The sequence below is a fragment of the Cupressus sempervirens genome, chromosome 1 (assembly GCF_028749045.1).
Source record: "Cupressus sempervirens isolate cs-2001-9-10 chromosome 1, ASM2874904v1, whole genome shotgun sequence".
In the NCBI taxonomy this organism is placed as follows: Eukaryota; Viridiplantae; Streptophyta; class Pinopsida; order Cupressales; family Cupressaceae; genus Cupressus; species Cupressus sempervirens.
This window is the reverse complement of record NC_143118.1, coordinates 3,019,557-3,036,116: the sequence shown is the minus strand read 5'-3', so window position 1 is coordinate 3,036,116 and position 16,560 is coordinate 3,019,557. Positions and strand designations below refer to the sequence as shown.

The following is a 16,560-nucleotide window of genomic DNA, read 5'->3' as shown; positions in this document are numbered from 1 at the left end:
GTGAAAGGTTGAGTGACATTGTGAGGGATTTCTTTTCCTTTTTTAAGATTAATGTAAAAATATTGTATCTAGTTTTGTGTATTTTTTGTACAATGGTTCAGATAACTGACATCAATTCTTCTTTTATGTTTCATAATGTTGCAGTTGGATGTTATGGATAGTGCAACTGATGCTTGTAATATTCTTCTTGGAAATGTAATTCCTCTTCGTCTCGGGTATATTGGGGTGGTTAATCAAAGTGAACAGGTAACAGTGTGATGTAAATCTTTTATGCATGCATTCAAGGCAGTGTCACTTGGTCATGAGTATTTCTTATTGCATTGAGTACAAGCTTAATGTCTGTTATTAGTTAGTCTCCGTGAATTATTCAGGTTCTATATAACCAAGCTTAAGTTATTTTATACAAAGAAAAATTATTTTTGCCTTATCCTTTTATTTTAGTCTTTTTCTGATTTCTTACACATAATCAAATATAAAGTTGCAGAAGCTTGACATGTGAACTGTGGTTGTTTGCATACAGGACATTATTGCAAACCAAAGCATTAGAGATGCACTTGCATATGAGAAGAATTTTTTTTATGATCATCCTGTAAGGTTTATTTCACTTGATAACATACCTGTGTTTTGATGATTATTTGTTCCTTGTTCAACTGTTGATCATGGATGGTATTGACTTATGCCTGTGCTAAACAAGTTTGCATTTTTGAGTCTTAGGGTTTTCATGGATTAGCTGACCAGTGTGGTATCCCCCAATTAGCAAAGAAGCTAAATCAGGTAGCCGATATCTTGGTGTTGAATTTGAGAATAATTTGGATTATATCACACATTGCCTGTGTTGACATTAACCATTATGCGATTCTGATTGAATAATCTCTGATCCTCTTTGTACTTAGATTTTAGCAAAGCATGTAAAATTCATGTTACCAGATTTGAGAGCCGAAATACATGGTCAGTTGATAAGTGTTAAAAAAGAGCTTGCTTCCTATGGGGAAGTTACAAAATCTGATGTACGTACCTTTAATAGTTTTAGTTGTACATGCGAGTTTGATTTTGTCTATGTGAACCATAGATGTGAAAATTATCTTTGATATTGTATAATAGAAATTTTCATTTGTTTCTTTGCAGATTGATCAGGGAAAATTAATACTCAACATACTAAAAAGATTTTCAGATGGTATGTTTTACTCTTCAAAGTTCAAAATGATTTTCTACTCTTCGACTGGAAATCTAATCTAGTTACATTTTGTATTCTTGTTCAGTTGGTTTATGGAGCTGTTATTGTCTTTTCTTGCCCTGGAAGTGATTCTGCTTTCCAAGAGTAATTTATTTTTAGTTTTATTGAAATTTTTATTTTATTCTTTATTTAATTCGTAAGTTGCCAATTCGGGTTCAAGGTTCGGGCAAAAAACAAAATTTCCATTTGGGTTCGTGAGTGTGTATGTATATATATATGTATAGAGAGAGAGAGAGAGAGAGACATAGTTGCAAAACAAAGTCTTTTCACTTTTTGAATAATTGTTGCTTGATCATTGATCAATGCCAAATGTTAACGATAAACATTGAATACTCACTCATTAATCTATCTTCATGACTATAAAGAAAATCATATATTGAATTATTAAATTGCAAAACATAGACCTGTTCATCAAATAATAAAGTTTGTAACATAATGATAGATGAATAGTGTTTAGTAGTTTATCAATGATCATTTATCAAATGCCTTTCAAGGGTCAAATGGATCATCAAAAAATGAGGGATCAATGGCTTCATCCCTAGCTGCAGCTATATCTAGATCCTCATCATTGGAACCCAAACCGGTTCCACTAGTCCCAGATGCTGCTATATTTTCATCCTCCTTCTCAACATGAGAGATTGGATGAGTGAAATGTTTTATATTAGGCTCCTTCCAGAGTTAAATAAATTTAAAAAAACCACTATTTAAAGTTGTTTTATTTCACATTTTGGACTCTATTGCCCCAGGTCCTCCGGGGTTTGCCATGGGTTTGCCTCGGTTTGCTCTAGCAAGGACCCGGACACAAAGCTGGACCTGTGCAGATCTGGACACAAATCCGGTCAGCAGAGGATGATTCCGGCTTTTTAGTTTAATTCAAATGAAATTTTATACAAATGGTTTATGAAGATTTGTTCGTGTGCAACATTTTCATGGAGATTTTTTTTGATAGGCCAATTGTGTCTTTTCGCAAAGAATTTGAGTTTGTATTTGTCTTTTTTCACACGATGTCAAAAGGTGTTTGTCTCATAGAATTGATTGTTTATGTATATCTTAAGCCCAAAATAACAGCAATATAAGAAATAGTGATAGATGCTCACCCAGAAAATGTTAAGAAGACTGTTAGCGTTTGATTTTTCCTTTTCAGGACAAGCAAAACTAAAACTTTATTTGTGGTATAACTGTTATTCAAATTATAGGGGGAAACTACCTAAGACCTAACTAAACCTAAACTAAATTCTAAGTTGCTGGTTCAGGTTCTAAGAATGTTTGCTGGTACGGCAAAATTTTGAAGTCGGGTTTGGGTTTGTTACTACAAAAACATGTAAAAATGATATATATCTATATATATGCAACTTGCAAGCATGAACTAAGATTAGAATGTCACACATTATCATATAAAGAACAAAAAGACCATAAACTTGCAATCCCAGCATCATGATCATACCATCATACATTTCAAGCTCAATAAAAAAATATTAAAATGTCAAATGATAAATCATAACATCAAGTTTTGTTGTTTCAAGTTTCAAGTTTCCAGTTTGACTTTAATGGATTAATAATTTATTCATCACCATCTTCTTTTCTTCATTGGCATTAGTTGATTCACAAATAGTGCTAAGGCCAATGGGATCAGCTGCTCCAATAACATTATTGGTGTGAAATTCTTCCAAATCAGCAATTGCAAGCTGAGAAGTTTGACTTTAATGGATTAATAATTTATTCATCACCATCTTCTTTTCTTCATTGGCATTAGTTGATTCACAAATAGTGCTAAGGCCAATGGGATCAGCTGCTCCAATAACATTATTGGTGTGAAATTCTTCCAAATCAGCAATTGCAAGCTGAGAAGTGGAAGCATCCAAGTCCAAATGCTCTGGTTTTAAATCCCACAACTTCGTCTCCCTTCTTTGTATTTTTTATTCTCATGCGAGATCAGACGCAAATTGAAATACACGTATACTAAGTTAAGACTTTTATTGATTGCAACATATTGCACTTTACTAAGTGGATGAAGAATATATGCTCCAACTTCTTTTGGATGCAGATGAACTAGCAACTTATGAAGAAAAACAAAGAAACAATTAAAAGAAAATTATCAATCTTATAAAATACAAATTACTTGCAACTCATGAAGATAAAGTAAACAATTTTTTCATAAATAAAACTTGTGACATAGCTTTGATTGCAAGGGGTTGCATCCTTTGAAATCGTTAGCCATGGAGGCGACACCAACTATTAGGATCCTTCCTAAACCAATGACAAAGAACATTATTACTTAGAATTCTTGCATTCACAAACTTTATGAACTAATCTTAGTCTTTCAAATTCTTCCTTGTACCCATCAGACACTTATAAATCTCTATATGGTGGCAGCCTTCCTATTAGATCAACATACTAGGTGCTATAATATTTTGGTGTCAATGCATAGGCAAGCATATGTAGAGGAGTGGACTACAACTGCTTGCAATTGTTTGAAGTTCTCCTCAGAATCTTGCTCTTTTTCATTTCAAATTTACTCCATCTTTTCAAGCATTGAGTCTATGCCATAGTACTCCACTCAAAGGCATGGGCTATCCATGTCAATGTAGCGAAGTATACTCATAATGATGTCAGTGAACTTAAGGAGATCTCCACACGTTCCCACCATGAGTCATCCAATATCCTTTGCTTAATTTTCGTCGCCCTCTCATTATTACTTTGCCTCCATATAAACCAATTTTTTGCTGATCAACATATTGCAAAGTGCCACTTTCACTTGCGCAAGTTCTCTCAAGACAATTTAGTTTGATGCAAAATGGGTCTCGACAAAGTGCAATAAAAATTAGAGCATAGAAAATACAACTATTAGAGACAACATCAAATAAGAATACACATTACACAACCAAATTATGAAAACCAGAAAATGTAAAATAGTAATTTTACTTTTTAAAAATTAAATTACTACTTCAAGTTATAGTTCACTTACCTCCAATAGCTACATATGTGAGAATAGTTTGAAAATTCCTTGAGTCATGGTGGTTTGTGGTGAACATTTGGATGTCCTTAGCCTCTTCATACACCTTTGTGATCCACCAATTTTGTTCCCAATCTTTGTAATGTTCATTGTATGAAACCGAGGGATTAATAAGGGTATAATACAAAAGAACCAAAACTTGGAATCAGATTGGAATTGGCAAGACCGACTCGAATGGTGAATCGGCTACAAGTCGGCAAAGTGAAAAAACCCTTGAAATTTAAAGATTTTAACGATTGAAAACTTATTTCACACACTCTTTATTGAATATAACTTAAACACACTATAAAATCATCAACTAGAAACTAACATATACAAACAAGAAACATAAATGATAAATCCATCACATACTTAAAAAGTTAATTGTAGCTTGAGTAAATAGAAATTATAGGATCATAATGAGTCATGAGTCATGATATAGATATATAGAATTATAAATGTTTTCAAATTATAAATGTATGTAAGATAAAGATACATAAAACCAATGATATATGATCAAATCATAAATGTATGTAAGATGATGATACATGAAACGTATGTCTATCTGTAAACAAAATGAAAAAACAAGGCTCTAGCTCAATTCTCATCATCGGCCATAGCCTCATCCTTAGCCCCATCCTTAGCCTCTGAGTATCCTATAGGCCTTCTACGAAGGTGTCTAAGGTAGGTCCTAGAGGACTGATGAGCCATAGCCCCCGCATGTGAGATGGGTGCGTGAACATCACTAGGGCTTGTGTCTGTGCGTGCGCGTGTGCATCTGCTAGTGTTTGAACGTGTTCTAGCCTCTTCCTCTGCCGTGGCCACAACCTTAGCCTCTCTATCTACCTAGTCAACCCACTCATGGTCTGCCTTAGTGAAGATTGCTGCATCTGTACCCTCAGTGAGCCACTATGACTTTGGATCAATATCCTCTAAAATGATTAGAGAGGAGTTAACGGCCAAAATTTGTCTGGTCCTAAGGTGGAGGTTGTAATGAACAAATACAAGATCATTCAATCTCTTCACAGATAACTTGAGTGGATATGCTTGAACATGGACCAACTGCGCTCATTTGGGGTTGAGGGCCCAAACATTTGCCACCATCTATCTAAAATAAGGGAAAAGAAAAACAATTATTCTCATTTACAAGTGCAACTTTAAGGCTAAATTACACAATTAAAAACTAAAAAGCATAAGCCGTAACAATTAACTTTAAGAATATATTTTTTTTACCTGGGTGTAATGATGTATGAGCTTCTATGGCTATCCTGCCAGAGAAAATTGACCCTTATTAATGAATTTGTCTAGCTCAATGGTTGCAGTTGAGGCACTGACATCACTACTCAACCTCTGCATCATTGTATATAGGCCAGTTAGAACCTCCTTATTTGCCTTGAAGTCAGGAAGGAAACGATATGTTGGATTCAATTAATAGGCTGCTGCATGGATGGGCATGTGGAGCTAATTTTACCATTTTCTATTAATGATCTTCCAAATAGGGGCATACTTCTCTTGCACTCTTACATATGGGGATCTAATGGCCTCCTTGACCTTATCCATGCTCTCATATATGTAATCCATAGAGGGATTCTTCCATCATCAATTCGTATGAGAGATTCAAGGGGCTCATTGATCTGCATATAACGTAAAAAAAACATTTGAGTCAAAACTTAATTATAAAACTAAAAGTAAAACTAAATCATTAAACGATTAAATAAAAAACAATAATACTAAATGTTAAATTGTAAGAAATTTACCTTGATTATTTCTTTAGTAGGTGCCCAAAAACCATCCTCATCAAAGAGGCAATTCGCCACATCTATCCCCACCTAGTCGTAGCATAGGAAGAGGAAATCCACTCCCCAACAAACATGTGCCTCAATTTTTCCCGGACTTCAGTGTGATGAAATTCAAGGCAAACCTCGTGATTCCAGGACGAGCTAACTCCCTATTTCCCGTGTATTTCCTCATTGTGCTGAGGACAAATGCATGATTGTAGATAAACTTGCATATATATATATATTTTTGGCCCTTTCTACGCATTATTTAATCCACTCAAGTTTACCAATGTCCTCCAACATGAGGTCAAGGCAATGTGCCGCACAAGGAGACCACAATAATGTGGGGTGCTTCTGCATCAAAAGTTAACTTGTAACAATATAAAATTAATTAAAAATTTACACATGTTAAGAAACTTGGAATTAGAAAAGTTCAAAACTTGTTAAGTTAAAACTTAATACTTTACCAACAGCAACACAAGTTGTTGCATTATCTGTCACCACCCGCACCACATTTTCTTCCCCTACCTCTTCTATGACTTCCTCAATAACTTCATATAAGTACATGACATTTTTGACATGAGAGAAAACATCAATAGATTTGATGAACATGGTGGATCCTACAAAATTTAAATAGAGCAAAACAATTAATTATCATAGATCATCAACAAATTAGCAATCAACGAATCAAAATTTAAATTATTCAATCACAATTTAAATTATTCGATCACAATTCATAATGCATGTAGGAAAGTAGAATGATCAATCATCTCTATACGATATAAGAAAATTGAGGAGTGTTCTATTCCTCCTATCCATCCAACCATTAGTTACGATGGCGCAACCCTTTACAGTCCATTCCTTTCGGTGGTCCTCTAGCTTAACCTTCATATCCTCTACCATTTCATCTGTAAGAGGTAGCCACTCAACTCACCCTCAGTAGGGGCTTTAAAACTCGGATCACAAATAGTTATGACATCTATCATATCTTGCCAATAAGGAGATCTGTCACAAATAGATTATGATTAGAAATTTAGAGGACAAATCATTATGTAATATGAATCTATGATTACACATGTAGAAATAATTAGAATTTAACTTTGAACTTAAAGAAAACAAATAAAATAAATTAATTACCTGGCTGCAATAAATGGAATGTTGCAAAGGTATCAAAATTTGCAAATTCGTTCTTTGGCGGCATCATGAATCTCCTTGTTCAAACCCATGCTCTCAAGTGAGGGTTGTGAACCAGGAGTAGTGCAAGGCACATTGTAACTGTTTAATAATTCACAAAAAATGAAAAATACACTAACACAGAATAAATTCAATAATTATCTCTTGCAAATGAGTTGAGGAATGTTGCTATTGATTTTTAATGCTCCCAATGCAATCTTATGGCCTTCCCAAATTGATATTTGATTTCCTTGATGCTTTTCTTTATTGCTGGTTGCAAACTTGTGGTTTTTCTTTTCTCTTCTTCTCTCTCACTTTTCCTCTCTTCTTCTCATGCTAAACAATTAGAAGGCCTTTTAGGGCTATAAGAAAGTTAAAAGGTAATTTTTTTATTATAAAAACATGTGTTTTTTTAATGTTTTTATGTTGTTCCAAATGCCTCCCGCACGACCGATTTCATGCAACGATTCTTGGTGATTTTTCCTATTTTTGGTGAAATCGCACAAGCTGATGATTCATGCGATTTTTTCCTAGAAACCGGTGAGCCAATTTTAAGGAGTCACCAAAAATGGCCCATGCCAAGCCAACTCGCTGAATCGCCTAAACTGGATGAATTGCGGCGATTTTTGTTTCTTTGGTATTATATGATTAATTGAATAAGAGGCCAAAAAGCTCAAGTCCTAACAAATATAATTTTAATTATTCTCTATGGGCTGAGTCACAGACGTGGGGCCACGTTAAGTTATAGATGAATTTTTTTTGGTGACTTATTCCTGGAGGGATTTTTAATAAATGTTTAACTTAATGCTCAAGTCAAGTTTCCTAAAATTCAGGATTTATGGAGGAGTTCATTGTGTTTTGGATCAATAAATGAGACCACATAACTACAATCTCCTAATATATCATCATTCAACAATGGATTTTTTTAATCTTATTGTTTTTGTACTTTGAATTGCATTAGGATATGTCTTATTTTATGTTATCTTTGATAGTGTCAATATCGGAGATTGAGTTTCTGGATATTGGGGATACACAACCTAAACAGGACACTGATAATTCTCACAATACTCCCCTTTTCAGGGAATGACTCAAAAAATAGGGGGTGCATTCCTATGAACCCTGTTTTCAGAAATCTGGGGAGATTTTGGGAAAGTTTTTAATGTGTTTCCTAAGCCTTAACCCCACTAGAAGCTTGTTACCTAGTAACATTAGTGTTAATTTCTAGGATCATTTCTGCAAATGTAGAATCATAGCCATTGTTCTTGATGATGTCCAAATGCAGATTTGGAACTCATATAAATATGAGAGGAGACATGTCTCTATGGTGTAATCATCATTTAAATAATATTATATTAACATGAATAATAATAATATGTATAACAATATATATATATATATATATATATATATATATATATATATATGTATGTATGTATGTATGTATGTATGTATGTATGTATGTATTATTAACATGGATAAGTATATATAGGAAATGATGATTACCAATAACAATAATTTATATCAGATCAAATCAATCTGACTGAACCTACAACTTTAACAATTAGCAATATGCAATAAATTTACACTTTTGCAATTTTGGAGAAAGATAAATTATATACATGTTGAATATTTTTTTTACTTTCCTTTTGTTTGGTAGCATTTACATCTACTATTGAGGGGAAATATGAAGAAATGACTTTTGAGCTGGTTGGCGGAGCAAGAATTCACCATATTATTCAGTCAGTTTTTGTCAAGAGATTGGAGGTAATATCACATTCACATGCACCTTTGTAGTTTTCTGGACTTCATTTTGTTTTTTCTGGAAATGCCATTTTTATCGTCTCAGAGATTTACTACAAAAGGACGTTTTGTACATGTATCATATTTTGACAGGATGTGGATCCTTGTGAGGACCTTTCTGATAAGGACATTAAAACAGCAATTCAAAATGCTACAGGTTCTAGAGATGCACTTTTTGTGCCTGAGGTGAGAAGCTCACCATCTTTCAGTCTGGTATATAACAATGTTTACCTTTGGACATTTCATGCATTAATTGTTTTGGAAACTTTAAAGCTTTTTTAAAGATGAACTTGGTGCTAGTGAAGTTGACATTTTGATTTCCTGTTGTTCACTTGCATTCCTCTTAATGAACCTTTATGGAATGTCAAGTTAGTTCCTTGACTGACTTATTTTCTAGTGGTGATTTATTTGATTGATTGAAAAGTTAAAAGTTTGGATAATGTATCCACCACAGCATTAACATGAACTTTGCTTATTGTTTGTATGGTTATGGAATGAGTACAATCTGCATGTATTGCCATAAGACATTTTCCATGAGGTGATAGTGGGGAAGGGTTTATACATAGCAGCAAAATTCATTTGTGAGAAAACAGTGAACCCCAAAAAATTGGATTAAAAAAGAAAGAAAAGAAAACAAACATAGAAAAAAGGATGAGATTTTTTTAAAGGGTATTTCCATAGCATAGAGATAAATAGAGAAAATAAAAGAGAGTTTAACCCATCAAAAATGTAAAATAGGATTTGTTGTCTAAACTTTATCTGTGTTGCTAATTACATTGCATTGTACAAAGCATACTTCATAGTGCATAAATAATAAATAAATAGTTACAATGGACAAAGTTTCAATTCGAACATAGTTTGTACAAAGTGAACCTATAAACTAAGTTCAAAGTTCCAAAAAATCAGATGTAGCCAATTACTTTTGCGATTGCAAATAGAGCTATGCTAGTGGGGTGCAGGTCCTGATTGTTATGAAACTTGATAGTTTGATATTTTTAAACAAAGGGGATTTGATCTCCTTAAATAGACATTTCTAAAATAGAAACAAACAAACAAAAGAGAAACTACCTAAGCGACTAAAACTAAGATGGCCATTATAGAAACATTATAATATTTACTACCTTCCTTTTATGGTCATTGTCTTAAGTACCTTACAGAAGACACTCTGCAGGTCTTTTAGTCACAAATGCATAGAGGGCTGCCCCAAATGCTGTGCGACGTGTTATGGTAAATTGATGTTATAGTTGTTAAACAAGGGAGATGAAAGCTCTTTATATAGATTTACAAAGATGATGTTTCTAAAAGAAACAATCGTGAACTAAAGATGATAATAGAAACTACCTAATAAACTAAAGACTAACTAAGATGACCATTGAATAAACATGATAAAATTCTAATACCATGCCTTAATAGTAATTGTCTCTGCTATCTTTTGGTCAGAAATTCTTCAAATCATTCTGTTGTTGCTGCTGAAACCGTCCAATATACATCCATTCATGGTAGGCTACCTGCGATTTGCCTCAACAACTTGGTGAATCATTGATGGTGAACCATGTCCTGACAGTTAGTGCTCAGTGCTATGCTAAACATCAATGTAAAACCCAAATAAACAGTGATTTCATTTTGTTAGGGTTTCACATCAGGTTGGACAGTAAATGTATTTCTTGTGCAATTTTTCAGTTATGTTTAAATTATTTATTTGTGATCTAAACCTTCAACAAATCATTGAAAATCACAGCTAATCAAATTGTGATTCTGTGGGAAAACAATTTTGGAGGGGATATATGGAATAAATGTGAAATTTGGGATTTTGTTTGAAGATTATGTGTCTAGGGCTCACAAAACCTAGATTACCATTCTAGAAGTCCTAGGCGAGGCATTCCCATTGCGTATTCTTTGAAGAGGAATTATTCCAGTGGTACTTGTAATTATATTTCTACTTTTGAAAGGGCATCATGCAAACAACACTTTTAATAGAAGCTTGGTGGTTGTCTAAAGGATATCCGTAGTTATTGATTTCCATATATTAGTGCAGTAAGGAATTTTAGTTCTTTATAGTGTTTTAGAGATTTCTCAAATTTGATTGATATTCAGCTCAAAACTCATGTTTTATACAAGTAATTTAATTTTTTATTTGGTCTGTTCATTATAATTATATTGATGATAATACGTAAGCTCCAATACTTGGTATTTGTTGTGTATATTATTCAGCCCTAATATGCACATTGAAATTATTAAAAACTGAATGAATAATTGTAATAACAATGCACAATTAAAGAGACTTGACAGATGCTATAAAAGGGTTCATCACAAAGCAAAGTTGTCTATATAAAGACATCTAAACATGGATCTGATTAAGATAACTAAAAGGAAAGCCTAAATGACCATTAACTAAGGTTCTCGAAAGATGAGCTAAATATAGCAAGAACTTAAGATGCGTAAATAATAACTAAGTTACCGATTCGGGTTGAGGGACGGAATTGGGTTCAAGGGTTCGAACAATTTTCTTTTACCCATTTGGTTTTGGTGTTGGGTTTGTGAGTACACACATACACACACCCAAAAAAAAGAAAAGAGAAATGTGCATAATTGCAAAACTAAGTCATTTCATAGTATGAATTCATTGATCAATGCTAAATGTCAAAGATAAACATCAAATACTGTTCATTAATCTAAGTTCATGATTATAAAGAAACTCACACATTGAATTACTAATGATAAATGCCGAGCATTTTATAGTTTATCAATTATCATAGTATTAAATGCCCTTCAAGGGTCAAATGGGTCATCAAGAAATGAGGGATCAATGGTTTTGTCCCTAATTGCAACTATATCTAGATCCTCATCATTGGAACCCAAATCGGTTCCACTAACTTCATACACTGCTATATACTCTTCCTGAACATCTAGCAAGGTAATTCTAGCTATAGATTTTGGACGGTCATATCTAATTCAGCAGACTCAAGTAATACATCCCAAAACTTCTTTGGCCCCTTCTTGTATGTTGGTTTGCATTACAGGAGGCTCCAGTTGTTGTGAATATATACCAAGTCCTTTGCTTTCTTGGATCCCAATTGATTATGCTTCACTAAGTGGATAAAGGAGTATGTACTCCAATTCCGCTCAACCGTGGAAGAGCTCACAACCTAGAGAGACAACTAACAAAATTTGAAAAAAAATAAAAAAATAGAAATTGTAAATTGTAATGCAATAAGAATTTAACAGTGCTAATTCTACAAGCTAAGCAGCCATAAAAAAAGGAAAAAAAAAACTTAAAAAGTTACTTGTGATAGGATTTTAATGGCAAGAGGTTTGAGGTATATATAATCTTGCCCATGTAGGTATCACCATCCAATGACATCCATTCTACTTTGGCCATGGATTGCATCAAGGTCTGCATTTTTTCCTGAGACAAACTCTGCAAAGTCTCTCCTAAGTCCTAACATTCGATGCCACCCCAAGATTGCTAAAGAGAATGCTCAATGCCTTCTTATACCCACTAGCAACCTCAGAATCTCCGTATGATGACAATCTATCAGGAATAACAAGTATCTCACCACTATAATACCTGGGAGAAAGTGCGTGTGCCAGGAGGTTTAAAGGTGTCATCTTGTTCCAATGATGTGAACAATTGACTTCACCTTTTTGTACAATGTGTTCTCAGGGTCCCGCTGTCTCCTATGAATGACCTAAGATGTCAGAGGATGATCATGTAAGTTATTTTGATATAGAGTTAATTAAAATTAAAAATCAAAATCTCTCAGTAAACAAGGATAAAATATTGTATAAAAATTTAAACTTACCATTTTCATTCTCTCTAGCATGGAGTCCATAGCATCGGTAGATGCCCCCAAACAAGTCTCATCAGTGTCGGCTAACCGAAGCATAGACATAATGGGTTCGGTGAATTCTAATACACAATCCACCCGACCCCACCTATCATTATCCAAGATCATTGCCTTTACCTTTTGAGCCCTTGTTGTATTGGATTGCTTCCATACACACCATTAGTTGCTAAAAACCATTAGGGACAATGCATCTTTCATTCTTACAAGTTGTCTAAGGACGATTGTGTGTGAAGCAAACCAAGTTTCAACAACCTATTACCATGTTAATTGCAAGTTAATAACACATTTCAAATATGTAAACAACACAAAAAACATTTTATTCAATTATATAAAGTATGACACAAAATGATAATTGAAACTAATTTAAAAAAAATAAATATACCTTCAATAATTCCAAGTGGGAAAAAGTTCCAAAAATTGCTTGTGTTGTATGGTGGGTTATCACAAACATTTGAACATCCTCACCTTCTTCATACACTTTTTTCATCCATTCAATTTGGGTGCCAATTTATTTCGTCAACAAGTTCAAGGAGTGGACGATGCATGGTGTCCAAAAGATATGTGATCATATCATGCTTCTACAGAAGCACCTGCGACCCTACAAACTTTAGCATTGTCCATTATTACTTGGACAACACTGTCAACTCCCATGGACTCTATGGATTCAATGAGAATCTGGGCAATAAAATTTGCATCCTTTACTTGTCCTTAACAATCAACTGCCTACAAAAGCATTGCCCCCTCGGGGGAGAGAACAATCACATTTATTAATGGACGGTTTTTGCAATCTTTCCTCCATCAGAGACAATACTCACCTCCGTTTGGACCCAAGAATCTCTTATTGGTTTGAGGGTGTCTACATTCTTTCTCTCACTACAAAATAAGGTGGTTTTCAACCTTTCCATATCTAGTGCCTCTGTAACCATGAGGTGCTTCATTTATTACTTCCACCTTCTCTCTCCAATAAGGTGATCTCACTAGATTGAATGGAAGGCCATTTACAAATAGGAAACACTCAACCTTTCGTCAACAATCTCTCTCAATTCATTTTGAAATGTCCTATCCTATAGGCCTCTGTTGTGGGTGGTGGTTTGGGGTGTTTCCACTTCTTCTAATAGGTAAGAAGGGATGATGTCCAGTGGTTGTGTGAAAGGGTGGCGTTGGTGGTTTGTGCTTTGATTTTTCTTGTTTGCCCCTTGGCATTGACCTATCAACATCTTGTTGTTCTTTTAACATGGTTGCTATTTGAGTAGCCATTAACCCCTCCTTATCTCCTTCTGAACCCACACACATGGTGATCCCTTTACCCCCGGGCCCTATTAAATGATGTTTAATTCGGTAATAGGAGCTTCTATATTGGGTTTTGCAAAAAATGCATTTCCATATATACCCCCCTCCAACATTGTAACATCCACTTTTCCTGGGTCTTAACTAACAATTAACATATCAAAGAAATACAATTATTGCTTCATTTTCATAGGAAGACAATTATATCAGTTACATTCATGTGAATGAGATTAACAATTACAATTAGTTAAATGAAATTTTTATAACAAACAATTGAAAAAAAACACCATCAATGAATTTACTATGAAAATTAAAAATCTACATACCATGTAATTCAAAACCGAAATCAATCTAGGGATGCTTCTGCAAACACCCAGTTAGTCCACAAATACCACTTAGGATCAAATGACAATTACCATCCAATACCACTATATCAAAATCAAATAATGATTACCATCGAATACCACTATATCAATATCAAATGACGATTACCATCAAATACGACTATATCAAATTCAAATGACGATTATCGTCAAATACCTCTATATCAATATCAAATGACAATTACCATCAAATACCACTGTATCAATTAGGGCATCACTCACCATCGTGTTAATTAGGGCATTAATTACCATTGGATCATTTAGGGCATCAGATACCACTTGTATCATTTGGGTCATCAGATACCACTATATCATTTAGGGCATCAGATACCGCTGTATCATTTAGCATATTAGACACCACTATATCATTTGGGGCGTCAGATACCATTGTATCATTCCTTTTCTTCCTATTGCTATTTGTGGCAATAACATAAGATTAGAAGATATGCCCATAATCATTATTATTATAAATGAAAGACTGAAATAACAATCCTATAGATATATTACATAATTTAGTTGGAAGGTCAACCGATCTAAATGGTTACCAATTACATTGACGAGAAAGATTGCTTTCATCAAAGGAAATAACTGAATTCAACGATATAAATTAATCCATCATATCTTCTACTTGTATAAATATGATAAAAGTAAAAATACCTGTTACAAATAAATGTTTGAATGCTCAACTTATCTTTATCTGATGCACGTCCTGACATCTCGTGGAGAGGGGAAACATTGTCAAGGGGTTAACCACCCAACCATGGACCTTAAACTTATCTCCACACTTTCTTTAACTAGAAAGACCTTCCCTACTCGGAATAGACATGGAACACCTTGTCAGCCACTAAGCATCCTGATATCTATCACACCACTCAACTTGACAATAGGAGAAAACAATAAACATGATCATGCATAAGCTATTAAATGATTCCTTTTAAAAAGGATAAATATTATTATGTCACATTTGATTCTGTTTCATGTTATTGCAGATTCCTTTCTCTCACCTCTTTACCCTTTTCCTTGGCTATACAGTTGGGTGAGTCCCAGGTGTTTTGAATCTCGGAGCAACCAGCTCTTTCCGTTGATCCTCAACTAAATATTATATGTTTCCATCTTATCACAATCTGTGATTTGAAGAATGTGTTCTTAAAGATTTGCAGAAAAATACCATTTGATTATGACTTTCAGTGGCATAAATAAAATATGATAGCATGTCATGGATACTTGGCTTTTATTTATCATAAACAACTCTATCTTAGGAATGGTCTATTTGACGATGTTTAAGCAAATGATTTGCATCATGATACAAGACTATATCTTATTGCTACAGTAAATTGGAATGCAGCGATATTTGATAATAAAATATATTGTAAAGCTTGGAATATAAACACCACATAACTTGGTTAAATCTGGAAATAGAACGGTGTCTTGCTGGATGCTATTAATCAGACCCACCCTTCACAGGAAAAATGCAAACTCCAGTGTGATTAACAATCACATCTTCAGTAAATCATCAATGGCAATTCGTGGAAGAAATATACAATGGGGAACAATGATAATTTTCAGATATATCGTACTGTATTTGCAGAGGTATCCAAAATATAGGAAGAAGACGGGTGCCAAAAAGAGGAAGTCGGATGGTATGGAGAAGAAATCTAGAGCAATAAAAAGAAGTCGGGTGATGAGTTATATTGTCCTCCGTCTCTCTTGGCTTCATAATAAAAGGTATTCAAAAGTCTCTTTGGCTTCCAAGAAGCCATAACTTACCAAGAAGAGACTTGGCTCTTGATCGCCAATAAAATGTGCCAACTGTTCATTTCGGTTTTTGCAAGAAGAAATGAATAAATATGGAAAAAGATTTGAAGTTTTTAAATCGAGGATAATAATAATTTATATGTATCTACTTGTACGTAGATATACTGATGAGGTGGCATCATATTATTTATAAAAATAATATTATGGTGTCACTTTATTCCTATATCTATATGTATGTACATAGGTATACATTATAATGATGTGGTGGAAAAATCAATCAAAAACCATTTGAGGTACGTATTATTTTTAA

At 33.9% G+C, this 16,560-nt stretch overlaps 1 protein-coding gene across 9 annotated transcripts in view; it reads left to right on the top strand.

Moving 5' to 3' along the window:
* LOC149575842 (dynamin-related protein 3A-like) overlaps window positions 1-16,560 on the top strand; it is a 116,663-nt gene that overhangs the window by 41,816 nt on the left and 58,287 nt on the right. For all 9 annotated transcript variants that reach the window (XR_016360259.1, XM_089815752.1, XM_089815757.1 and 6 more), the window contains 7 exons: window positions 145-246; window positions 521-589; window positions 715-774; window positions 894-1,007; window positions 1,126-1,174; window positions 8,835-8,941; window positions 9,071-9,163. Coding sequence is in view for 8 of the 9 variants with exons in the window: in XM_089815752.1 (XP_089671878.1) it covers window positions 145-246; window positions 521-589; window positions 715-774; window positions 894-1,007; window positions 1,126-1,174; window positions 8,835-8,941; window positions 9,071-9,163 (594 nt within the window). In the remaining variant the exon portion in view is untranslated. The remainder of the gene's footprint in view (window positions 1-144; window positions 247-520; window positions 590-714; window positions 775-893; window positions 1,008-1,125; window positions 1,175-8,834; window positions 8,942-9,070; window positions 9,164-16,560) is intronic.